Source organism: Balaenoptera ricei, chromosome 6 (assembly GCF_028023285.1).
Source record: "Balaenoptera ricei isolate mBalRic1 chromosome 6, mBalRic1.hap2, whole genome shotgun sequence".
Lineage (NCBI taxonomy): Eukaryota > Metazoa > Chordata > Mammalia > Artiodactyla > Balaenopteridae > Balaenoptera > Balaenoptera ricei.
The window spans coordinates 108,863,421-108,889,865 of record NC_082644.1 but is presented as its reverse complement, the minus strand read 5'-3'; the positions used below and the strand labels follow the sequence as shown (position 1 = coordinate 108,889,865).

The 26,445-nt window shown below is 53.1% G+C and overlaps 1 protein-coding gene across 2 annotated transcripts in view; it reads left to right on the top strand.

The window, feature by feature from the left end:
- CDK5RAP2 (CDK5 regulatory subunit associated protein 2) overlaps positions 1–16,633 on the top strand; it is a 182,159-nt gene extending 165,526 nt beyond the window's left edge. For both annotated transcript variants that reach the window (XM_059925478.1, XM_059925477.1), the window contains 7 exons: positions 38–286; positions 3,033–3,110; positions 4,152–4,417; positions 5,499–5,642; positions 12,083–12,209; positions 16,077–16,123; positions 16,541–16,633. In XM_059925478.1, the coding sequence (XP_059781461.1) occupies positions 38–286; positions 3,033–3,110; positions 4,152–4,417; positions 5,499–5,642; positions 12,083–12,209; positions 16,077–16,123; positions 16,541–16,597 (968 nt within the window). In that variant the 3' untranslated portion in view covers positions 16,598–16,633. The remainder of the gene's footprint in view (positions 1–37; positions 287–3,032; positions 3,111–4,151; positions 4,418–5,498; positions 5,643–12,082; positions 12,210–16,076; positions 16,124–16,540) is intronic.
- Positions 16,634–26,445: the final 9,812 nt, after the last annotated feature.

The following is a 26,445-nucleotide window of genomic DNA, read 5'->3' as shown; positions in this document are numbered from 1 at the left end:
TGACAGTGTCGAGGCTTCCCTTTGCTTGTGTTTGCAGAGACCAGGGCAGAGGCATCGGGAGAAGGCTGGAGGGGACAGGACCCTTCGGGCCACCTGCATGGCCTCCTGACAGAGATCCAGGCTCTGCGGGCGCAGCTGGAAAGGAGCATCGAAACCAACAGCGCGCTGCAGAGCAGGCTGGAGGAGCAGCTGGTGCAGGGCGGGGAGGAGGCCCAGGAGGCAGATCTCACTTTGGCTCTCCAGACCCTGTCTGTCCCCGAGCGGCCCCTGCAGCTGGACAAGCCCGGTACTGCCCTGCTTCACCTCACTGTTTGAAATGCAGCCCTGCGCGTCTGCGCGGCACGTGTGAGCTTCTGAATCCCGCCCTTGCCCCATGGAGGTGTCCTCTCACTGACAGCAGACACGCCGCGTACCCTGGGAGCTTGGGACCTGACCGCTAATTAGCCGTCACCTTTGGCAAAATGGTGTCATCTCTGGGGCCTGCTGATTCTCCGGGCAGTGGAGTTGGGGCCTCCAGCCGCCCTTATTGCCTCCAGCCCTGTTCCCTCCCATCCCCTTAGTCCTGTCCACATCACCTGCTGCTGGAAATCCTTCTTAGTCCCTCTTACTGCCTTTAAAAGAGAATCTTCACCTCTTCCTCCGGTTGTCAGTGTCTCAGGATCTCAAAAGCTTCCCGGCAGGTTTGCAAACTGGTTCAGTTTGGCGTTTACTTCTGGGTTTATTGTCTAGCCCTGCAGAGGCTGTGTAGGGAGCAGGAAGAGGACAAACTGGGCCTCCTCTGCCCGACTCCTGCGTAGGGCCAGGCATAAACCGGCAAGTGGTCAGGCTCAAATCAGTCAGCCAGGCCATCCTCTTTGCTCTTTGGATGAAGGAACTAAAACCCAGAGAGGGTGCTGGACTTGCCCAAAGTGACACAGCAAGTAGGTGGCTGAGCTGGAGCTAGAAATCATTTCCAGCTCCAAGGCCAGTGCTGTGTCTGAAGTACCACCTGACCTTCAGGGGCCCTGGTGTCTGGGGGTCATCATCCTAGTGCCCAGGTGGGTGGGTGTGCGCATCCAGGGGACAAGGAATGCCAACAGACTTTATAAACAAGTAGTGTAGAAAAGTTTGGACTTACCTTTACTTAGATTGGGAATTACGTCTGTCGCCTTTAATTTAAAAAATTAAAATCTCTCAAAGAGCACCTAGTCACCGAGCTTTGGAACTTACAGTGACTGGCTCATGGGTTTCTCCTTGGTAAGGATTTTAAAATTTGAACCAAAAAGATGATGTGACGATATGAAAAAAAAAAAAAATCCTTCATGGTTACAAAATAATAATTTTTTGCTTTGTATGCGTCTCTTCATTTGGTAATCAAATGTAGGCGTGAATTTATAATGTTCAAATTGGTTTTTGTGCCATACTGTGTCCTTTCTTTGTTTTTGCCCAATATTACATCATAAATGTTTCCCCTTGTTTCACACGGGCTTCCTAATTACTGTTTTCAGATGATTGTCAGTCACCAAACCATTGCCCTGATGATTATTAAAGTGGTCTCTGATTTGGAGCTTTAATAAACATCAGCGTTAACACGCTTTTTCTGTTAAACAGTATTCTTAGGATAAAATCCTGCAAGGGGAACCTCACAGGGTTGGGAAGGGGCCCTATTGCTGCCTTCTGCACAGGGGGTACATCAGCAGTGGGCCTTGCCATATTTAAATAGAGGTCTGCTCCTGGCCCTTCTTAGGGCTTTGAGGAGATGGGACCAAGGAGGTTGTCGGTGTGAGCTAGGGAGATTGAAGGAGGGAGAACAGTTCAGTGATTGGGGCACCCAGGAAGGAGCTTTGGGGCAGTTGAAGTGAAGCTGTCGAACAGCCTTTGCCTGTTTTTGAAATTTGTCCAGGGTCAGCCCTGGTGGGGGGGTCTCCAAAGAGGTATCTAGGAGAATGTGCTCAAAATTCACAGCGCCGTCTCCGTGGAGAAGTTTTCCAGTTTCCTCAAGTGAAGATTAGAATTATATAGTATATATATATATACTATATATATATAATATATAATATACTATAATAATATATATATATATATATAGGCAGCAGCATTTCTTCCTTTGCAAAGGACTTTTCAGGACGGTATTTAAATGCCCCTGTCTGAAAGTTCTGGCCTAAAGACTGCTGTTTTTGCAGGAAGTGATCGCTCTCGGGCCAGCTCCACAGAGCTGACCCCCGGGCTCCTTGGCCCCAAAATTGAAGTACACTCTCTGGAGGGGTCTGGGTGGGGAACAAGCTGGGCAGGACACCTTGAGGCCTGGACACAGTCCTCTCTCTGCCACGGACACTCTGGGTGATGCTAGGCAGATCACTTCCTGTCTCTGCCCATTGGTCTCCTTTTCCAGGAAACCTGAATTACAGTGCCATCCTGCCCCCGAGCTACTGAGAGTTCAGATGTGAAAGTGCTTTCCTGAATTATAGAGTGTGGCCCATCATCTCGTCCCGCATATGATTGGTTTTGCCTCCTTACATTGTTTCGAATGCATCACCTCCCAAATCCTACTTCGGGTCACTCTTCTGTCTTACGTGGGTTACTGCAGCCGCCTCCAGGCTCACTCCTCCAGCCCAAAACAGGTCTCGGCCTGACATTGTCCCGCCTGACGTCCCCCACTTCATGCTCCCTGAGTGTGTCACGAGGGCTCCCTCCTCTGTGCCTTGGCATCTGCTCCCTCCTCTGCCTACATTTCTGTCCCTCCTCGGGTTACCCCCTCACTTGAGCTCCCACAGCCCCCGTGCCTCCCTCCCTTAGCCCTGACCCCTGAGGGGAAACAGCTTGTTTACTTGTCTGGACAAGAGGGTCCTTCTGGGGAGGCAGCCGGGCCTGCTCACTCTGTATCCCCCGTGTCCTGCGCAGGGCCTGGCGGGAGAGATGCCCAGTGAGGATCTGAATGAACGCCTGTGTGTGTCTGGTACTTCACTGTGTTTTCATTCAGTTCTCTCTCAAATGCTGATGAGAGTGAAACTAAAACGTTTGATGGTTTATTTCCCTTATTTTGCATTTTGCAGATGGTGACAAGTGTCCCGTGGCAGCTGACAATTCATATGATCTGTTTGATTCCACCCCAGCAGTGCCACCAAGATCAGGTACAAAGCTGAAGTCTGGGTAACTATGGCACAGTTGGGTTTGGCAGTGGGACTTTTTAAATTGGAGGAAAGGGGGTCCCTGGTCCCAACTCAGCAGGGTATTTGGCAGGATTTGGGGGTTTGTGTTCTCAGCATTTCTAGCTGGCAATCTCGTTCTCCAAGCCTAGGTGTTGCCAACCTTAGCGACATTATTGGTTTCGCTCCCTGTTGCCCTGGATTAAAGTGTGACCGCCTTATCGTGGCTTTCAAGGCCCTGCAGCATCCAGCCCGAGCGGGCCTGTCCAGCCACACCCGTCTGCCCTCCTGGTGCCAACACGGATGGGTCAAACCATCCTGCAGATGGGCCTGCACTTCCCTCTCGCTGGGACTGTGCAGTGTGGCTCCTGCCTTTGCCAGACCAACTTTGCCCGCTTCTGTGCCAGTGAAAATCCTGCTGCTTCCCGAAGACTCATCCTGAATGCAAACTGCCCAGGGAAATGTCTTTCCTGATGGCCCCGGTCAGAATTATCCATCCGTGCTTCTGTTGATCCAAAGGTAGAAAGCGGCAGGCTTTTACCTCTGTGTAGCATAATTCTTGATACCCATTCAGCCCAGCGCAGTTGTTGCTTCTTCTAGGAAGTCGTCCCTGATCTCCCTTCCCGCACAGAGGCTTGATTATTCTGTCCGCTGAGCTCCGGCTCTTTGTCGTCATGCTGTTACACCTCCCACGTGGCATCTGTGTTCTGATTAGACCACGGGCCCCTGAAGCGCAGGCCCAGGCTTGACTTGTCTGTGTGAATCAGGGCTCTTCTGCAGAGCTGGTGCCTGATGAGTGTTGGTTGGATTGAAATGAGCTTCTCCCACAGGATGAATAAGCCCACGGCGGGTAATACACAGACTGAGGTCCTGGCTCCAGGCCTCTTTCCCCTCGGGGCTGTGTCAGGTGGCATTTGGGCCCGAGGGCTCTTAGCCCTCCTGGCTGGCTAGACGTCATTGAACGCAGCTCATCGAGTGCAGGGTGCCGCCCCAGGTGGGTCTGACATCTTCCTTCTCGTTCTGTAGCTTCAGAGGCTCCTCCACTCTCTGGAAATGACATGGACACCCTCTCCTGCGACAGTGGCCGCTCGATCACCAGCGCCTCAGACATGTCCCGCCTGGTCCCTGGCCACCGCCTGTGGGCCAGCACGAGCGGCTGCCACGTCCTGGGCCTGACTGAGGACTACGATGCCTTGTGCGAGCAGATTGGCCGGGGCCAGAAGCTCCTCGCCGAGATGGACATGCGGATCCAAGAGGCTCCCAGCCCCACGAGTCAGGAGCTGGCAACAAAGGTAACCTGAGCGACAGAGCTGGAGGGAGAGGGACGCACGGGGGAGCAGGAGGTGGAAGGTGTTGGCCGAGGGCACTAGGGGGCGAGGGGCTCACGGGTCCTCAGTAAGGCCCTGGGAAGAGGGGCCAGGGAGCGTAGCTCATGAAACTCATGAGGTCAGGTCCGGGCTGGGAGGCTGTTTGTCGTTCTGTGGGAGGGACACCTGCTGAGGTTTGTGCCTGTGTTACCGCGGTCGCTTCGCTGGGCTCCGCTGCACTGCCCCCCTCCACGGCCTGTCCAGTCTCTCGTCCATCCCTCTGTCCTTCGGTCCTGCAGTGTGTCCATCCCTTCTCCCGCCCAGTCCCCTGTCCGTCACCCTCCCGGCCTCCGTGCTCAGGCTCCGGGGCTGCGTGCTGAACAGGGTGCCTGAGGCCCGGATCCTCACGCGGCGTGCGGTCTGCTCAGCCGCTGCCGTCTGTGACGCGCTTGCCGACGCGAGCTGCCCTGCACCCGCCTCAGGATGGTTGGCGGCCGCTGTTTCTTCTTGCCCAGGGCCTTTTAGTGTCGTATTTTCTTTCATCCCAGAGCAGCCTTTACAGCGGGTGCTGTCATTCCTGCTGTGCAGGCGCCGAGGTAGAGTAACTCGGAGCGGTCGGCTTTGAACCCAGGGCTCTGTCCTCCAAGGCGCTCTCCTTCTCCGTCATCCTGCTCCCTGAAGAGCGTTGCGGGCACCTCCGCCTCCCGCCGGTGCCACGCAGACCCCAGGGGAAACATTCGTGTCGCGTCGCTTGCCGTTGGCGTCGTTCACCTTCCGGAGAGGCTCCGTGGCTGCGGGGACCCTCTTCTTGGCATAGTGAATAGGGTGAACTCAGGTGGCCATTACTCATGCTTACTGACCGGGCTAAAATCACCACCGAAGTTCTCTCATAATCTGTAAGTCACCGTCTTTAAGGACAGTGAATTGGTGTCGTCCGGCAGCAGGCTCTTGCTCGGCGTGTGCAGCGCCGGCCCTGCGGTCTGGGGGTTTATGCTGCCCGTTACAGCCGCTCGTCCCTCGTCTTTTTCAAGACTGCACGTAACCGCCTTCTCATCCCCCCACGCAGCGGCCACACGCGGCGCCCATGAGCAGCTTCGTCGCCGGCGTCGGTGCGGCCAGACTGAGCCTGGATGAGGCCTCGAGGTTACTGACGCTCCTCTGGAGGGTCTCACTGCCCACCAGCGGCCAGGGCGCGCTCCGCTGTGAACAGGTGGGTGGCGGCACACGGGTGCAGAGGCTCAAGGGTGCCGCTGGGGCCTGTGTCTCAGGCTCCTCCGTGTCCGGCCCAGGACCTGGCCCCCAGCAGGTGTGCCCTCAGTTTGGGGAATGTGGCGGGGGGCAGGGAGGGCACCATGTTGGTCGAGTGACGTGTCCGACACCGCGCTGACTGCTCCAGGCCGGTTCTTACCTGATCCCCTGGGGCCCTGCAAGCTTGGCCTGCCGCCCGGACCCGACCGTGTCCCCACTGCCAGCCCTTCTTTGTTGAGGGGAGCCCTGTCCGTGTTCTACACATGAGGAGACAGGTTCGGGGAGTGAGGCACACACTCAAGGTTACAGAGCTGGTTTTGAAGGCACAAGTGTTGAATCCCAAGGACAAACTATGATTTAGAGGCTTTAAGTCCCAGGTTTTCCTCATGGAATAGGTCATTCCATTCTGCTCAGAATGTCTTTCATTTCTGATGCCTTTCTCTGGACTGTCTGATCCCTTTTGATAGCTTTCAGCATCCTATTTTAGTGCGGTTTGTAAATCTATTTTAACTACTTAGAAACTACTTTTTTTTTTTTTAACCAAACAAAATCACTTATTACAAAACCATTGAAATTTCCCTTAAAAGCTAGACGTTGTAGCAACTTGAACATGACTGAATGAAGAACAGTTGCTCCCATCTCCATCTGCATCCCCATCTGTCATGGTACAGATCAGGCGTCAGGCAGAGCAGAGCCTGTCCCCCGGGTCTGTGTGTGTGGGAAACATGTCGTATTATGACAAGGTGAGCACCTGCTCTGGTAATCAGGGAAACCTCCCTGGAAGAAGGAGCCTGCTTGTTAAGGAAGAGTTAGAGCTCTTTGCTTGGTGGCCTGATAGGTATTTCCCCCTTTATCTAACCTATAAATTTTTGCCAAAGGCCAGCAGGAAGGCAGAAGGGAAATGTGCATTCCACGTCACCACTCATCTAGTTCACCCCTCTGACAGCTCTCAGATCTCCCAACCATGGCAGAGAAGTAGCAGTGAAGCAGCTCTCTCAGCTCGGAAGGTTCTGCTGAGCCTGTGCTTAGCTTTCCGTCTTGGGATCCTGGGGAGGAAGTTTGGTGCCGTAAGCTCGGGGAAGTACACGAGCAGTCATTGCGCAGGGAAATCTGTGCACGGAGTGGAAGACGGCGTGTTGGAGAGGAAAGGCGGCCCACTGGGTTCCAGCACCACACTGGCCTTGCCTTTCCTCCTAATCCACCAAGCCCTCTTCCGTCTTGAGCCCAGAAGACACAGGTGCTCCCTCCCGGCCGGCTGGCTCCTTCTCACCTCTCAGGTCTCAGCTTAAATGTTACTTCAGGGTCAGAGAGGGTTCCCAGTCACTTTATCATAGCATCCTCTTCTGCTTCATCCTAGCCCTTATCACAAGTTATAATTACATACTTGTGTGTTTAATGTCTGTGTCCCTCTGTTTTCCATGAGGGACCACGTGTGTTTTGTTCATATTTTTGAATGAATGAATGAGTAATTTCCTCTCATCCTCCCAAACTGGTACTTGCCCATATGATTTTTAAAGCATGTGTCTGAACTAAACATTTCACCCTTGATGCAGTGTTTTTGACCTCAGTACATAGTAATGTCTGTTAAATAGATGGAATGCAGTTCTTATTTCTATTATGTGAGTGTGTATAAATACAAATTAGAGTCACATTGATCTCCCCTGCTAGCAAATTAGTCTAGGGACTGGTCAGTGCTTGTGATGATTTGCCCCTTATTTCCGAGGGTTTCTCGGGTAATTGATTACGCTCACTTTAGCATCATAGAATTTTAGAGCCAGAAAAAGGACCTTGGAGATGCTCTGATATGGCTGCTGGTGTACACAGACCCCTGTGTGGTGTTAAATTGCCTCTAGCCACTTTTCTGTCCCTGTCTATGTTTCATACAGTGCCTTTTTCTTGGTGTGAAATCTGTGCAAAGCAGATTTCCAAGTTTCCACCAGCAGCTCCAGTGGTTTTTTTACTACCTGGTGTTTTCTCTGAGTGTCATTAAATTGCCTTTTGCATCTCCTACAGTCAGTCCCTGGGACTACTCTGGAAAGTGTATATCACATATATTAGTTTATCTAAGAAAGTTGTGGGGAGAGATACAAATATGTACACATATTCATTTATAAAAATGTTTTTAAGTGGAAGGATAAACAGTAACAGAACAGTCTACATGTAGGGGTGGGAAGGAAGAGGATGGAAGGACAGGGATAGAGGGTAGACTTCTCTGAATTGACGTTGTTTCATAAATTTGACTTTGAAACTGTATAAATGCTTTACATAATTATAAATAAAAATAAATCCAAGTGGGGAAGAAAACAATTTTTAAAAATTCGTAACAAGATGAAACAAACCAGCTTTCCTTTGTATAGTATCGGAGGCATAACCACACAAAGAGGAAACATTTCAGGAATTCCCTGGCGGTCCAGTGGTTAGGATTCCATACTTCCGCTGCAGGTGGCACAGGTTCGATCCCTGGTCGGGGAACTAAGATCCGGCAAGCCGCATGGCATGGCCAAAAAAAGAAAAAAAAAAAGAGGAAACATTTCAATGACTAAAACACAGTAATTTGACTATGTATTCCTAGTGGGCAAAAAGAGCTGCCAGCATTTTTTAAACTGTTTTCAGTGATTGTATTGTTAGTAATGATATTTGTATGTATGTTTTGGAATTATTAAATTTTATCATAGGATAAAACAAATAACTTATTATGTTGAAATTTTTACTGTCAGGGAAGGATACAAATAAAAAAATCAAAGAAGTAAAAATCCTGTAATCCCTAATTTGAATTGGAAATACCAGTATGAACTCATGATGTATTTTCTGTTTTAAAAATTTACTAGTTCTTTCCACTTAAAAGGCTCTAAAAATGTCCAATCCAGTGCCAGTGAGCACCTCTGGTGCCAAATTATGGTTTCTAAATACCTTTTCTTACTAAAAGGAACTAGGACTCCTTGGAGAAATGGCTTGCTTCTAGGTCTGGGGCCGGAAATGTACAGTGTGAGCTTAGAACATCTTTTCATCCTAAGGAAAAAGAGAGAAAAGAGAGAATGAAACTTGCAGATTTACAGTGGTTCTCAGATTATGGTCCCGGACTGTCAGTACCAGCATCATGTGGACACTTGGAAAGGCAAATTTTCAGGCCTCACCCCCGACCTACTGAATCAGAAAGTCTGGGAGTGGCCCCAGTGGTCTGTTTTTTACAAGTCTTGGTAGCTCTGAGACCCACTGGATTAAAAGGAACTGGAGACATAACAGTCAAATGCAAAACGTGGCGTTTATCTGGATGCTGAATCAAACCAGTTGTTTAAAAAAAAATTATAAAATTATGATGCAATCCGGGCAATGTATCTACTGACATCTAGTCGGTGATACTAAGCAGTCATTCTCATTATTTTAGATGTGATAATGACATTGTGGGTTTTTTTTTTTTTTTTAAAGAATCTTTTTCTTCTAGAGCTATGTACTAAAATATTTTATGGATGAAATATGACTGGCTTCTAGGATTGATTTTAAAAATAATTTTAGGGTGAGGATGGGCAGGGATATAGATGAAACAATTTTGGCCATGATTTGATAGCTGCTGAAACTGGTGGTTCATTATCTTATTCTTTCTACTTTTGTAAATGTTTGAGATTTTTCATTTTAAAAAACAAAGCAACCAACCAAAAAAAAAGCAGTTCCAGAAGTCGGGCAGCACACTCATGAGTAGGTCCCAGCTCTGAGCTCAGCTCTGTGGCCCTGAGGAAGAGTTGCTCTGTTGAGCTCCTGCTGGGTGTCAGGTACTCTGCTATACACTCAGCAACTCCTTTTATCCCTTACGGGAGCCTACAGAGGGTTAAGTAGCAGTATTCCCATTTTCTGGAAGTAAGAACTGAAGCTCCCTTGCTCCATCATCTTAGCGGCTAGAAGCATCGGAGCTGGGCTCTGGAGCCCTGCTGTCTTTACCATGGTGTCTTCACCCTGTAACAAGGAAGATTTTAGTTCAGAGGAACAGCAGACACGTAAATAATGAAAATTCCTCGTCCTCAGTGCCGGATAGAATTCAGGGCGTTCAGGGTGTTTTGAGAGCACAGGTGAACCCACCGCTTGACAGATGGTCTCACAGCACCTACTCCATGGCAGACGCTGGGGGTCAGAGGGAAGAATTGAGTTCTGCCCTCAGGGAGCTTGTAGTCTAGGTGGGGAAGCAAACAAGTAAATGAGCAGTTACAATCCACCATGAAATGGGCAATGTTAGAGGAAGCACTCGGCACGATGGGCGCCCAGAGGAGCAGTAACCAACCTCGCCTCCTGGTAGAGAAGGGTCTCAAGGAGACCTGGAGGGGGTCATGCCTGAGCTGACTTCAGAAAGAGCAGTAGAGGTTAGCCAGGCGAGGTGAGCAATAATCATTCTCCCTGTCTTCAGGCATCCCCTCATCTGAGTCTCACTGTACTGCAGTGTGACGAGAGGGTCAGGCGTCATCCCTCTTTTACAGATGTGGACCTAAGGCTCTGAATGTCGAGTGACTTTGTCCCAGAACATGTGGCCTACAAAGCCACCACCAGAACACAAATCTCTGGGCTCTCAGCTTGAGGAAGAATCAAAGAAAACCTTATGTTTAAATTAGGATCTGTTTTGGAAGCACAGTTGAAGTCCTTGTAGCCGACACAATTGGTTAATCTTAAAAGTAGGTTAAAGTAGGGAATCAAAAAATGATACATACCTTAAACATTTCAGTTTAACTTAAAACAGTTAAATGTACATTCATTTGCCACTCTTTTGATGTAGGGCCAGGGCCTTTTCTTTGAATATGGGTCTGCTGATTGAAGTTCCACATCTTCTTTCTTTCATAAACTACATCCATAATGTATGTCTGTCACTTCCAATTTCCGTTTCTTTAAGATGAAGAAAAAACTTAGGCACTTGCAAAGCAATTTGAATATAGAATCCTTCTAGACTGTGTTCCTCCCACATCTTTTATTCACCCACACCTAATTTGCCAGAAATGTGGTTTTTTTAGTGACTCGTCTTTATCAAGTCTTTGCTGAAACATATGTTAGTTTTCATTCAACCAGTTCTCTCTTTTCATACACATATTTCATAGGTTTACTTAATACTTAATTAAATCATATAACTGATTACAAGTACAACAGCCATAAACAAGTTTGGGGACAAACTAAAGTGGCTCTTCGTAAGCTGACAGCCCAACATCTCCCCTCTTGGGAGCAGAGGTATTTCAGTGTAGCACAGGGTGGCCCGTGCCGGGGTATCTGACAGTCCAGGTATTTTATGAGAAGGGGAGTGTCCTTAACCCTGTGAACGAGTTCAGTGGAGATTGGTTAAGACAGCCGCGATCGTGTTCACATTTCACTTCAGGGGTCTGGGGACTCTGGTTTTGCCACCCATCCACTCTCCTCACCTCTGGTTCTCCTAATAGATCATACTCCCCTAATAATACCTTTATATTCTCTTTGTGTAAAATAGATAGCTAGTGGGAACCTGCTGTAAAGCACAAGAAGCTCAGCTCGGTGCTCTGTGATGACATAGGTGGGTGGGAGGGAGGGAGGCCCAAGAGGGAGGGGATATAGGTATACATACAGCTGATTCACTTCATTGTACAGCAGACACTAACACAACATTGTAAAGCAATTATACTCCAATTAAAAAAAAAAAAGATTTAAGCATTAAAAAAATATCAGCATTATAGTTTTTGGGAAAAAACCCTCAATGCTGATAAATTAAGAAAATGATTATTCCAGATCCCATCTCTCAGAAATGAAACACTATAAACATTTTCGTGATGTCTCTCTCATCAAATAGTTTAGACATCTTGATATACACACCTATGGATAGAAGTATATGTGTTCAATTTTACGAAACAGGAGTGCGTGGTGCACAATAGCTGTTCTGGGCTCTTTTGTCACTAATTATGATCATCTTTCAATGTCAATAAATGAACTTCTACAACATCATTTTTAATAGCTGCAAAATCCTTCCATTGTATGCAAGTATCGTAGTTGAGTTGTCTAAATCCCCAGTGAAACAAATCAGGTTTTGTTTTTGTCCTGCTGTGAACAGGGCTGAGGTGGACATCCTGGGGCGCAGGCATCTTCTCGTGCCTGCGTGACCATTCCTTGGGGTAAATGCCCCAGTGTAGAATTGCTGGGTCAGAGGGCTGAGCACATTTTACATCCTGCTGCATCTCGCCGGGCGTGGTTCCACCTGGGCTGTGCCAGTTCACAGCTCCACCAGCAGTCGTGAGAGGGCTTTGCGCGCACCTTCACCGCCATCTGACCAGCAGAACATGGCTTCTAGTTTTTATTCAGATACCTTTGTTTGTAAGGTTGAGCACTTTTTATGTGGTTTTGTAATTCTTTCTGTATGATCTGACGTTTATATCCTTTGTTCATTTTTCTAATTCCCTTTCTCTTTAGACTGGAGAGTTGAAGGCAGAGATCGGCAAACTACACAAAAAATTGTTTGAACAAGAAAAGAAGTTGCAAAACACCATGAAGCTGTTGCAGCTGAGCAAGAACCAGGAGAAAGTCATCTTTGATCAGTGTGAGTAGTTGGGGGGTGGCCCCCACGTCTGACCCCTGCCTGCCTCTGAGGACTGAAAACCCAGCCCTGGGTTGTCCTCACACCACCTGTTTACGGGTTTCCTTTCATACTTCACCCTTCCTGACCCGCCCAGACAGATGAGTTCACTTAACAGACCTCTGTGGAGGGGCCGCTCAGTGCCAGGGACTGTCATCTCCCTGGGGAGACAGGTGTGTGGTGTGCAGTGACGGGAACATGTGTAGGGGCTCTGGGAGCGCCGAGGTGGGATGGGGAGGGGGTCACTCTGTCCTGGGAGGTGGCTTCTTGGAGGAAGAGACACCGGACCTGAGTCTTCCAGGAGGAGTCGGTGTTGGTCCGGTGGACAGGGGACAGTGTGGGCAGGGGCAGAGGGACAAGGAGTGAGGCTGCCTGTGAGAAAAGCCGACAGCAGCGCATGTTGCGGGAGTTGGAGCTGCCCGTGGCAGGTGGAGGTGGGAGGGGCCTGGGGGACCGGGGCCACCGTGTGAGAGGCCTCGGGTGGCAGCCACGGGGGCTCCCACTCCAAGCGGACTGTCCATCTGCGTCGAGAAGGGCTTGCTGGCGGCTGGTCCAGGCAGGTGAGGAGGGCCTACGGCCGGGCAGTGGGATCCAGAGGAGGGCACCGATTTGAGATAGACATTCCTAGACAGACATGGAAACGCCAGGCCGGAGACATCCAATAAAGCTTGTAAGGTCGCCCCAGCCCTGGCCCGGGGGCTTCAGAGGTGGAAACCACCTCCCCGCTTTCAGCCCCCGGCTCCTGTGCCCTCGTGTGCGCGGCGGAGCCTCCTAGCAGCACAGGCCCTGCCAGGCCTCGGGGGGCCAGCCCCTCGACATCCCTGAGTCGCGAGGGGCCTCGTGGACCAGACCCGAGAAGGAGCCGCAGGGCTCACGGGGCCCGTCGTGTGTTAGGTCCCCTTGGCTGAGCACGGAGGGGCCGGGAGGCGGGGAGGCCTCTTTGGGGGCTGCGCAGGGCCACGGAGGGCGGGGTGGGGCGGAAAGATGGTGAGGAGGCAGCTTGGCAGACCGGTGGGTGTCCGTGGGGTTCCCGCCTAGGGGTTCAAGCCACTGGCAGAGAAGAGGCGCGCTGGAGGGGGCGGGGTGGGGGGAGAGCCATCGAGGCCGTGTCTGAGGTGGCTGTGGACCAGGTGGGTCGGGCTCCTGGAGCAGCTTTTGAGGCGGTGGGAAGGGCGCTTTCGTACAGCCCCCAAGTCCAGGGAACACGGGCGCTCTCGGCGTTGGCGTTGCCCTGTAGCCGTTGTCCCGGACAGTCACAGGGAACGTGAAGTTACCCCCCTTTGCAGGTGAGCATATTTCGGAAGTAGGTTCAGATGGGTGAGTTACCACGGCAGGTCCAGAGGACAGAACCCAGCACTGAGTCCCGGGTCGCTGAGCCTGCCATCGTTAGTGAGCGCGGCTCAGATCTCCGCTCTCCCGCGTGACCTGGAATAAATGACTTGAACTCTCTGAGCTTTAGATTCCTTATCTCTAACCGGAGACGGTAATTCCAGAGGGCTCGGACTGGCCGGATGGGCCTGGATTTCTCATCACAACTTTATAAAAAAAGTGCCCCTGTTTTCTCCTCTGTAAAAGAGGGATGGTAGTGATACCTCAACTTTCTGGTACTCTTCCTGGGACAGAAGGGGTGCTCAATAAGTGTTAGTTCTCTGACTCCTTTATTCCGTGAGGTCAGACTGAATTCTACGCGTGCAGGTGGCGGCAAACCATTAATAGCCAGAAAAACTTCAAACGTGTCGTAGCGTCTCCCGTGCTCAAGACGGTGCCACCCTCTCCGCATCTCCCTCCGAGGCCCGACACAGAGTCGGCGTCGGCTGAGGGGAGGGCTTACCCTAGGTTGCACAGCTGGTGACTGAGCCGGGCCTGTGACTTGCCCCAAAGACCCCAAACCCCGCCAGCCTCCCAGGGTCTGCTCCGGCTCTAAGGGACTGAGTGGAAGTTGGGGTAGTGTCCCCTCCTCTCCCTTCCCCGCCTGGTGACGAGGAAGAGTGTGGGCCTGGGGCTGCTCCCTGCCTGGGCCAAGGCAAACACTCCAGCTCCTCCCGGAGTCTGCAGGGAGAGGAGGGAGAGGGTGACTGTGAGACCCTCCCCACGTGACCTGGAGCCGCCCACTTCACTTCCCGCCCATAGACAGGAATCCCTGGGGGGTGTGCACTGAGGTCGCAGCTGGCAAACCACCTGTCACCGCTGGACACCACTGAGGCTGGTGTCTTCCTTGCCAGTGCCCTGCTGAGGTGGAAAGAGCGGGTGCTGAGTCAGACAGACCTGGGTTCTAGTCACGCCTCTGCCTGGGGCCAGCCTTGATTTGGGACGAGCTCTTCCCCACTCTGTCCCTCGGGCTTCTCATCTCAGTGGGAGTTTCTGGCTCTGAACGTGGGCAGTGCAGTTCAGACATGGGGCCCCTTCACACTTGCGCCAGGTGGGACTTAGATCGTTCTGTACTTTTAGTACTATTTTAACATTATTTTTAACCTCCACAGCCATGGTACCGAATCTTTTCCGGGTCACAGGCTCCTTGGCAAATCTCAGGAGAGGGGATCTCTCTCCCCAGAAGGATGCACGCATCCTTGTACACACCAAGATTTGCACATGGTTTCTGAGGATTTAGGACGCTCCAACGCATAGCCTTGGGCCCAGGTTAAGAATGTCTGCCCTGCGGCGTGGGGCTGGGGAAGGGCACAGAGAGGCAGTGGGCACCTCTGAAATTCACTTTGCCCAGTTAAAAACAAAGCCCACACCATCTGTCCCCTCCCGTGGTGTCACAGATTGCAAACAGACTTCGTTACCTCCAGATGGAAATTTTCGTGAGGAAAGAAATATTTTCTCAAGGCTACCACATGGCACCTATTCTGAATAAGCCATTGGGTAGCTGGGCCGTGTGTACCGACGGGGAGACTCTCTCAGCCTTGGGCCGCACTGGCCAAAGGCCCAGTTCCAGAAGCCTGTGTGTCCTCCCTGGGGGTAGCCGGAGTCCCTGGCCATCACCAAAGCCTGTTTAAGGCGGATCCCTTATCGGGCCGATCTCCCCTCGGTGCCTCAGTGGCGGCATTCCTGCTGCTGCTGGCGTTTGTTGGACAAGACAGGGACTGAGGGAAGAAGCCACCTTACTTTACAGTTGCTGCCCTGAAAGCGGGCACTCCGCCCCGCCCCGTGGGTTCTGATGCGCTGGGGATCTGCCTCACGCAGCTCGGAGGGCATCAGTCAGATCACAGGGACCTGTGAGATCATCCCGCCCCGCCCGCTGCTGTCCAGGTAGAGTGTGCCTGGCCCAGGGAGCCACTGGAGGGCAGCTCAGGAGAGAGACGCCCATGGTCCGGTCCTCCTCCCCGTCATTAGGTCCCCCGCTCCGAGGACTGCTGTGCCCTCGACCCTCGACTTGGCCTTCACGAGTGGGTTTGCTTGGAGCGGGCGCACCCCCTTCCCAGCGCTGCTTCTCCGGGGGGCTGAGGGGCGCTAGTCAGGTGCAGGCCTCTCCCCTGCCTGGCACCACGAGCCCAGCCCGCAGAGGCGGGCCCTGGGGGTCCTGCTGGCCCTGCAGAGCCTCAGTTTCCGTCTATAACATGGTGTCGCTCGCTCTGCCTTCTGGTATCGCCGAGGTTGTGGCTCAGCGTGGACTTGAGGCGGGGTCTCTGGTCCACCCTCTCTGGTGGGTTATTTGATCCTGGGGTGTGTGATGGGGCAGGTGGGGCCTTACACGTCTGGGTCTGGATGCTACAGGGCTGACCACACGCCTGAATCATGTGGGGCTTGGGGGTCCTCCCTGCGTTTGGCTTTTACACTGTCTTCCTGGGCATCTATGTCTAATCATCCCGTTCTTTGCTCTTTCCTTAGTGGTTGTAACGCACAAAGTCCTTCGGAAGGCCAGAGGAAACCTGGAGGTGATGCCCCTTTGAGAAAGCCATTTGGGGGATGGGAATGGGTGTGGGGCTGGCAATGGCTTCTTTTGAAAAACGAAGTTGAAGGTGAAACCCGGTCACACGTTCTCTGTCAGTTGTATTTTTCTGCCAGCAGCGCATGAAAAGTTTCATTTTATCATCCCATGTTTTTGATGGTTGTTCTAATTATTGGTTTGCCGTTTTTACCAGTGAGAAATACAGCAAACGATGCCTGGCACATAGTAGGCGTTTGATAAATATTTCATTATCATCTGGTTCTATAAATATTTACTGATCAAACAGTATGTCGTTGAAAGTAGTTTCAGAATAGCATTCTCACCATTAATTCTGTCAGTAGTCTTACTCCAGAAACCCTCCGTGGGACCTGAAATTCTCATTTTTTCCCCTCCCTTCTCCTAGCTTAGGCCCGGGAGTGCCCATCCTGGAACGTCCAGTCCCAGCAGGCCAGGCTCCTGAGGAGAACTTTCAGCCAATAAAGCTTGTGGTTCCCCACTTAGCTCGTCCTGTCTCTTTGTTACAAGCGTGGTTCCCGCTTATTGAGGGGAGAAGGGCTGTCTGGCCAAAGGAGACCTATCTTTCACCTTAAGATTGGCGTGGAGTTGTTGTCAGATAGGGTGGGAGCTTCCAGGGGCCAGGCCTGTCACCTCCGGGGCTGGCGTGGAGCTGAGGCTTTACTCTCAGGCACGGGGTGGGCTCGCGTTCCCCCCCGCCCCCCCAGATTTGCTTGGTGCTCAGCCAGCCCCGCAGTTTGAAGATGCTCATTAAATGACTCATTTCAACCTGGTGATGCAGTTACTTTGTGCAGAGCCTAAAGCCCAGGACAGCCGGGGGGTCTTGGGGCTGGCGTGGCGCTCAGAGGTCACCTGAGCTTTGTGCTGAGCCCACTCAGTGTCCAGAGAGCAACGATGCCACGTGGTGCGGCCAGGGTGCCTGGTGTGCCCTTGGCACTGCACAGTGACGGCACAGTGACGTCCGGAGCAGCGCCCTGCGGGGGTGCCGCGCCCAGCGTGGGAAAGACCCAGCGAGGCCTGGGCCGGGGACTTGGCATCGCAGTGTCCTGACGATGGTGGTGGTCTTTCCTCCCCACTGTCCTGCCTGGTCCATTTGCCACACCTGAGCTGCATTTGTCCTGCCCGAGCTTCACGGTGTCCCCGAGAAGTAAACAGGGCAGGGCTTGGCCCCGGGTTCAGATGAGCCCGCAGACTGGCCCAGGGCACCCCAGGAGGCACTGCCCGAGGCGGGGGTCTCCCCGGCCATGCTCTGACGTGACGCTGCGCGCCCAGCTCTGCTCTCTCTGCCTCGCGGCCCCGTGTCCCCCACCTCGGAGCCACTGAGCAGCCGGGCAGCTGGGCCTCGTTTGTCAGCCCACAGCTGGGAGCGTTTTGAATCCCGACTGGGTCTCCTCTCTGTCCCTGTTCCTGCCCTCGTCCTGGGCCTTTCTGCATCCAGCCTGGTTTGCTCTCCCTGTGCGTCACTCATGCTGACATTCTGCCCTCCGTCCACCGCCTCCTGTCCGTCAGCCTGCTCGCTCCCTTGTCCCCCCTCTGCTCGGACCGCTTGGAGAGCCTCGTCTCTGCTCCCTTTACCTCTGTCCCCGTCCACAGGCTCCTTTCTGTGGTTCCTTTTCCTTTTCCACCTGGTCCCTCCTTGGCCCTGCAGCAGACAAGGTGTAGAGAGAAAGCCCGGGTCTGACCACCGCGCCGCCCCGCCCTCACCCCTAACAAGTCTGCCGGGGCCCAGGTCCGCTCCTGCGGCACCTCCGGCTCCCCGCCTCGCCCCCTCGCCTCCGCGTTCCAGGCAGACTGCGCTGACGTCAGCTCCTGGGAGCGTCCCAGCCCCGGCCCGGGATGCTCTCTCTCTGGAATGCTCTCCCACCATTTCCTTGCCTGGGCGGCTTCGAGTGGTCCTTCAGGAATCCGCCCCCCACCGTGGGGATGCGGAGTGGTGTGGCTCTGTCGCTCAGTCCGGCACGGTCTGTGGGCTCCCCCGCTGTGACCTCCCTGGAGGTGGGGACTCTGGGGAGGTCGGGACCACTCCCGTGTCCACAGGACAGCCGAGTGACCCGCCCAAGGCCCTTAGCTTACGAGTGGTGGGGCCGGGCCCTGATCCCGCCTGTCCTTCCAAACCCCGACCCGCTGTGCGCTGCTGCCCCTGCAGCTCCCGAGACACGACGGTGACCGGAGGTGACGTGATTGCATCAGCTGGAGGCGGGGGGAGTAGGGGAGCAGAAGCCCGGGCTGGGAGTCGGCCTGGGCCTCTCATCCCAGGGCCGCACCTCTTCTCCTCTTACCCATCAAGTGATGGGCGGGTACGTGGCCAGTAAGGACCTTCTCCGCTTGGGTTCCTGTCATCTGAGTTCTTGTCGTGAGAAATACGTGGATACGTGTACCTCAGTACATTCTAGTGTGGGAAAACTCAGATTTAGGTATAAAGTACTGTGGCAGCTCCTTTTTCTATAAGTCAACACCGTTGAGTTCCTCAAGGGAGTCTCCGAGCTGCGGCCGAGATGGCTCAGCATGGTGCTGCGGAGGCAGCGGGAGGCCGGGATCTAGACCCGAGTGGGACGCTTCTGTTACAAGTCTCTACACCTGGAAAATGGGGGTTACATTTCAGCCCAGACCTGCTCACACAGGGTGAACCTGTGTAATTTGGAAATAGCTGAACAATAAGAGCCTTTCCAAAAATCAGTGACTCTTCTTCTGTTTTAAGTTCCCATGGTTGATGTGCAAAAACACAGGAGTGTAAGTGGGGGGTAGGGCTGGAGTTGGGGGTTAGGTGGTGTAGTACAGTGGTTAGAGCTCAGGCTAGCCTTGGAAGCCAGACCCCGATTCAGATGCACCCACAGTTAGTGCCTGCTTCATTGCTAGTTCTGAGTATATTGCCTGGCACGTGGTTGGCCTGTGGGAGATGGAAAGGCTGTGAGGGGGGATCATGGTTCATCCCCTGCCCATTGGGTGGTAAACCCAGGATGCCTGAGAGGAGGGGCTTCTGGGAATCCAGCTGGCCATTTGCTTTAGTCACCCACAGCTTTTCAGGAACACAGTAATCCAAAGCAAAGTGTATTTTTATCCCCCGGTTTGGAATCGTGTAAAATATTCCCAACCTTGGGCTAGTGAAGGCCCGCCTTCCTCTGGGAGGTGGAGGAGTAGCCCGATGTGTCTGGGCTGGATTAGGGCCAAGAACAAACTCCACAAATAAAGACAATTTGGACCTCCGGGAAAGTTCCATTGTCCCTGGTGAGTTAATTTTACCAGCAGCTGAATTCTGGAGGCTCTGAAGCCCTAATCAGAACCCCCATCAATTTCCCCCTTGGTGAAATTAACCACCACATGTGCCTGAGGAGCTGCACCTGAGAGAAGCAGCTGCAGGGGCTAAATACCCAGCGAGAAGGAAGGGGGGAGAGAGAGGCACCAGCCCTCTGCCTGTGGGCCCGCTCGCCCCCCACAGGCTGGCACCCACCTGATTAGCGGTAGCCACACTGGGCATCGTCTCGTTTATCTGTACCACCTGCCCATTTTACAAGTGAGAAACTGAGGGGTGGAGCGTCGTCACCTGAGCACGTGCTGGAGCCAGAATCTGAGCCCGAGTCTGTTGAAACCTGTTCTCGAAATGGTCCTGTCCTCTGAATTATACAGGGTCTCCCTGAAACGCCGTCTCTTCCAAAACCTGCAGCCCTTCCCTGCGTTACAACCCAAGTATTCTCCCTCTGCCCTTTCCGCCAAGACATCTTTGGGTGACCAGAGCTGGAGCCCAGAGACACACAATTGAATTCTTCGCCACAGCAGCCCTGAGAACTGCTTGTAAATGGGGCTGTGGAAGGGAGGAAGAGTGATCTTGTTAATAAGTTCTCCACAGCGTGGAGCAGAGAAACCTGCCTGGGGGCTCCGGACCCTGCCAAATTGCCTCTTCGATCTTGGCCATGTTTTAAGTCTAACTCAAAAATTCAATTATCAGAATTACTCATCCCGTCTCCAGAGAAGCCCAGGACGCTGCCTTCGGGGCCAGTCGTGTTTACCTCTTGCCGCAGTTGGGGCCTTCCCAGCTCACTCTGCTGGGCGCCAGGTGGGGTGGGTGTGGGCGGGTCCAGAGGCCCAGGGTCTTGCTGTGGCCCTTGGGGCTCCTAATAGAACCTGCTTCCATTCCCTCATCTGCAAGATGATGATGGGGAGGGATAAAGATTTATAACGGCTGGGAGGCCCGGACATTGGCCACATCACTGGGGTTTGCTCGTTCGTTCATCTCCGTGAAGGTCCTGCCTCTGGCCAGCAGCACGTGCTGGAGGCACCCTCGATACCTCCTTCTCCCTCACCCGCTGTGTCTCGTCCACGACCATGGCCTCACTATCCACTCTACCTCTCAAGGCCATTCCTCACTCATCTCCAGATGGTCCACCTTGGACCATCGTCTCTCACCTGGACCACTTGCTGCAATGGCTTCCCAGCTGGCCTCCCCACGTCCACCCCTACCCTCTGGCTTCCCAGCTGGCCTCCCCACGTCCACCCCTACCCTCTGCAAATGTCCCCACCCATAGCTAGAGCTCAAAGTGTAAAGCTGATCCTATTATCTTCTTGGTTTAAAGTGTTGAATGCTTCCCATTGCACTTAGCATTGCCTGCAGGCCCCGGGTGTGCTGAGCCCTGCCCATTCCTCCTTCCCCACCAGCCGCCTGCCCTCTCAGCTCTCCATGCTCCAGTTTCATAGGGCGTTCCTCTCTCCAGCCACAGGGCCTTTGCACATGCTGCCCCCTGCCTAGCACGCTCCCGTCCACTTCCCTGGCTTCTCTTGTTTCTCTTGCTAGTTGCCTAGTCAGAGGATTTTTTCCGATCAGGAGCCCCTATCATTCACTCTCACATATGATGATTCCCTCTCACTGGCACTTGGCCACAGTTGTGGCTTTGGTTTGTGTGAGTGTGATTTTGGGGGGGCTTATGCCCCCCTCCCCCCGTCACTAGCTGGGAGGGCATGAAGGCACAGACCCCGTGTGATTGCTCACCACTCTGGCCCCAGTGCCAGCCACAGGCCAGCAAATATATTCACTCACCAGACATTCCCAAAACTTCTCCCACCGCCTTCTGGAAGGACTCAGATTGATGGGGAGAACAGACAAGTAATGAGGCCAATAGGGAAGGCTTGTTCAGGGGCTCCTGTGAGCTGGGCAGGCATTGTAATATCACAGGCCATCATGTGAAACCCTATGGGGGAGATGCTGCTTTTCTCAGATAAAGGACTGACTGGGACACAGAGTGACCCGCCCAAGATCACACAGCCAGTCGGCCGTGGAGCTGGATTTAGACGGAGGCCAGCAGGCTGCAGAGCCCAGGGCCCCACCACTGTGCTACGTGCAAGCACTGTTGAGTATGGTAAGTGCAAGGTGGCTCAGGTGGGCTGGGGTGTGATCCTCACTGGCAGGGTGTCCAGAAGGTTCCTGCCTCCAGTTGCAAAGCCCGCCCTGTCCCAGGCTTGGCCTCAGCCTCTCCATCCTGAACAGGAGACGGGGAGCTGGAGCCACCTCTAGCTAGCTCACCCCTCTAGCCTCCGTCCAGGTTTCCCAGGGCCCCTCCAGCTCATTCATTTTGACCCCATCCTTGGAGAAGCGGTTACCCCCACCTGACCCCAGAGGGCAGCACTGGGCCTGGTGAGCCCCTCTCCTACTGGATCACGATGTTAATAAAACCACACGGTGTTTTCACCGGCCGCCTTCCCACACGCTCCTCTCTCAAATGCCGGAATCACGTCGTTTTTAACAGGCATTCACATGAGAGCATAATTACAGGTTTTCAGCTTTTAAAAGATCCTCTGTTTGTATTAATGCTATTTTCTTCTTCCAAACAGAACAACGTATGGCCCCAGCTCATTTGTGGCGCTGGATGCCGGTGACGGCAGACAGCAGGGAAGAAAGAGAAATGGCCGTCCTGGCTCCAAAATGACGGCGGGGTCGGGGGTCACAGACACGGGGAACCAGATCCTGAGGCTCTTTGGCTGCAGAAGCCAATGGTTGGAAGCCTGAGTGTGTGTGTTTTCTTTTCTTTTCTTCTCTTGTTCTTCCCCTCTTGGAGCCTCAGTTTTCTTCTCTGCAAAATGGGCAAACTGATTTTGGCTTCCATTTCACCACAGTTCTCTTGGCAAGGGTCACTTTATTTTGATGACACTGGTGTTTCTGGTAATTCAGGGTCCCCTCATATTCTCCCCCTAGAGTATTCAGAGAACCTAGCTGATGCCGTGGCCTCTGCCTGCAGGCAAGACCATTTCTCAGGGGGTCGGGGCTGGACTCTCAGCATAGGAAGGGTTTCAGAGACATTTGTTTTTAATCAAATTCACCATCTTCCGTCACTCACCTTCGCCCAGAGCTGGTGGGTGAGAGGCCAGCATCCCGTTATGTTACGTCATGTAAATGATAACAACAGGGGCACCTGGAAAAAGGCCTTGCAGGTGGGCAGGGAAGATGCCCTGCGTGCTGTGGGCGAGTGGCGAAGGCCGGCTGGGAACCTGTGGGGACAGACGGCTTGGAGAGGTTGACGAGGCCTCAGGTGCCAGCAGCCCCAGGCAGGCGGGCATCCTGGGAGCAGCAGGGCTCCCGGGAGGGTGTCAGGGCAAAGGCCAAGCTGGCAGGGAAGGGACAGCGTGGGGGGGCAGTCAGGGGATGAGGTGAAGCTGCTGGGAGGATCCAGGCCAGGGCCAGGCACAGGATGGCGAGGTGGATTCGAGACTCTTAGGAGGACTTGGGGAGCTGTGTGTGGGCACGGATGTCGGGGGCTGTGCGTGCATGTGTGCCAGGGGTGAGGGTGAGGGAGAGAAGTCTGGGTCTGGCTCCGCAGTGGGGAGGGTGTTCACGCCGCCTGTGTCCTTCAAAGTAGGCAGAGTGTTACGGGGCGAGGTGTAGGGAAGGGGCGCTCCAGGCAGAGGGAACAGCCTGTGCAAGGGCACAGAGGCCACCAGGAGACCCGTGGTGGTGACTTGAGGCGAGGGTGTGAAGCGTGAAGTTGTACACAGGATGCCCAGAGTTGGGGCCTTTTATTCTGTGGCCTTGGGGAACCAGTGGTGATTGTTGCAGTGAGAGGAGGGAGAAAGCCCAGGGAAAGGGGGACAGGCAGGAGGAGAAAAGCTGGAAGTAAGGCTGGTGGGGGACTCAGATCATCTCCAGGCGGGGGAGCCACGGCTCTGGGGACACGGGATCCCGCTCTCTTCTTGCTGCTGCTGCAGGAAGCCTGGTGCAGGGGCAGTGAGGAGGAGACCCGCCTGGAGGTGGCCTCCCGGGGACCAGCTGGGACTCTTGTTTCATCCGCCGACTCTGCATGTCGCCCTAGAGTGACCTGGTGACCCGAGGATGGCAGGACCACGCAGTTGTGTAGGAAGGACCCGGGATTCAGCCCCATGACTACCAGCTGACCTCGGGGAGGGGTCTGAATGCACCCGGCCTCAGTTTCTCATCTTTAAGGTGGGGGTAATATGCATCCCTTTCCCCCCAAATCGCTTCCTCCCTTGGGGGCTCCCTGTCTTTGAGATCAGCTCCCTTGACCCCCTAGATACTTCAGTCTCCCCAGAAGGATGTCCTCTCACCAGCCCACCCAGCCTCCATCCTCTCCTCTCCATCCGCCTCCTCCTTACTGGCCTGGGTCCTCACGGGTCTCCCTGTCTCCTGCCCCTGCCTGTCCCGTCCGGTCTCTGTGCACAGCCCAGGTGAGCTTGTCAATCACAAGCCCTATCATTTCACTCCCTGCTTGCACACACCCTTCCAAGACCGAGTGCCCCTTCCTCCTCGGCATGCAAGCTCTCCCCAGTTGGACCCTGGCCTTCCTCTCCAGTATCTTTGGATGTTAACTCCACTCCCACCCATGAGGGCCAGACTTGCCATACTCCTCATAGGCCCTGAAGGCACCATCTGTTCTCTGCAGCTCTGGACTTTGCACATGTATCTCCCACATCCTCAGCCTGACTCACTCCACTCATCCTTAAAGATTCACCTCAGCCGTCACCTCTGGGTCTCCATCTTTAAGCCTCAGTTTATCCCCCTTTAAAATGGGCATGATCTTATTTGCCCCTTGGAACCGGAGACAGATTTAGGGTTTTAATTGACTACAATCAGCTAAGTTAACTGAGACCGAAGAATAAGGGACCTCAAATGCTAATGGTACCTTGGCTGCATTAATAGAGGTATAGAGTCCAAACAAGGGAGGTGAATAGTCTTACTCTGTCCATGACTTGCCATACTGCACTGAGAGCCTTGAGATCATTTCCCATGACTTGCTTTTGGAGAGATATTGACAAAGTAGATTATCTCATTGATACTTTCACCCTGGTTCATTGAAGTTGTGTTCCATTCATCAAGCATGTATATGCCATGCTCTACACATATATTGTCGCACTTAATCCTACAAACTGTCATGTCCTTTTACAGGTGAGGAGGAACTCACAGTCTGTTTGGTATTGTAATAATAAAATAACACCCATGGTAGGCAGAACAGTGTCCCCCAGAGATGTCCAATCTCTAATTCCCAGAACTTGTGAATATTTACATTACATGGCAAAAGGGAATTTACAGATGTGCTTAATGTTAAAAACCTTGAGCTGGGGAGGTTATCCTGGATTATCCAGGTGGGACACGCTAATTACACGAGTCCTTAAAAGAGGAGAACCGTTCCCAGCCACGGTCAGAGAGACGTGACAACAGAAAAGGGGTCAGAGAGTGGCTGGCTTTGAAGGTGGAGGGAAGCGGCCACGAGTCAAGGAGTGCAGGCGACATGGAGGAGCTGGAAAAGGCAAGGAAGCAGATGTGCTCCTAGAAACTCCAGAAAGGGGCACAGTCCTGCCAACTCCTTGATTTTAGCCCAGTTGGACCCATGTCAGACTCCTGATCTATAGAACCATAAGAGAATAAATTTGTCTTAAGCCTCTAAGTTTGTTGTGCTTTGTTATAGCAGCAATAGGAATCTACTATAATGCTTTAAATAATCAGTATAGATATGATCATATGAATTTAGAGATTGTGTGCCATATGCATGCAGTAGTGTAATTTCTTAATCACAGGGCCCTTCCAATAGGTAGCCTGGGGGTGAGCTCCCCATGGTCCCTAGAGGTGTGGTGTGAAGTGCCAGTGGGGATGTCAGAGAGGGGATTCCTGCCTACATGGGCAGGTGCTTGGACAAAGGGCCTCCTCTGAAGAGCCTCCGGAGAGCAGAGTCACAGCCAAGCGGCCCTGGGCTGAGAAGATGATGGCTCTCCCGGCCGGCTAGGAGGCCTTTTTGTCACCCTGTTACCACCCACGGCGTCCTCCCCTTAGGTGATTTATTATATGTGGTTCCAGGGCTCCATTACTTCAGAACGCTTCTATGTAACACATTGAAGGAATTATTGAAATGTGTAATTACAGTGTGCATTGTAATATAAAACAAGTCTATTATACTCATTTGATGGAACTGTGCTCCATAATATCTATTCTAATATAAAAGATTCTGCCATTAGAGTGTTATATTGGGTGGTGATAATTGTCCGTCTTCACCCGGTTCCCACGCTTCCTTCATGATGGTTCTGCCGGCGTGAAAGCAGGATACCCGAGCTTCCGAGTTGGGAGGACACTTTGGGGTCCTTTGGTCCAACCCTACTTTAGACAGATGGGGAGGGTGGATCCTTGAGGGATGAGGCGATTCATGCAAGATCCAGACCTGGCAACGCCAGCATCTCCCGTCCCAGCCATCGTCCTGCCCGTGGTCCCCAAATACCTTTTGGGGGAATTGGAACCCCTTCTTCTGAAAGAATCTCATATACAAGCAGACCGAGGGGTCAGCTCTGCAGGAAGCCGGGATGGGCTACCCTGGGTCTTGACCACTTTGGGAGCCTGCTACCCCTCCACGCCCCTCTCTGAGGCCTCTCCACAAAATACTGGGGCTCCAGGGGACCCCCTTTTGCAAACCAGTAGCCCCACGCCTTCTTTGTCCAGATGGGGAAGTGCTTGCCGGAGACTACCCTGGGCAAAGCTGGGATTGGCACTCACGTCCTCTCACTGGTGCTCAGACCCCTTCTCAACACTCAGTCATGGGCACTTGCTAACTATCCAGGTGGGGGGCCCAGCCCTAGGGGCTGAGCTGTGGTGGGTCTGTGGGGAGATGCAGGAATCCCTAAAGGGCACGAGTTAAGACGGCCTCCTCCCCGTCACACTCCTCCCTGCCCTGTGCAGGCTGCCCTGACGGATCTGTGAGGTTAATTCACTTGCTCAGGGTCACAGACCCAGTGAATCAAGGAGCTGGTCACGCTGCCATGTCAGGAATGTCGGCTGAACTGTGGACCAGGGGTGTGGCACGTTGGGCTGGC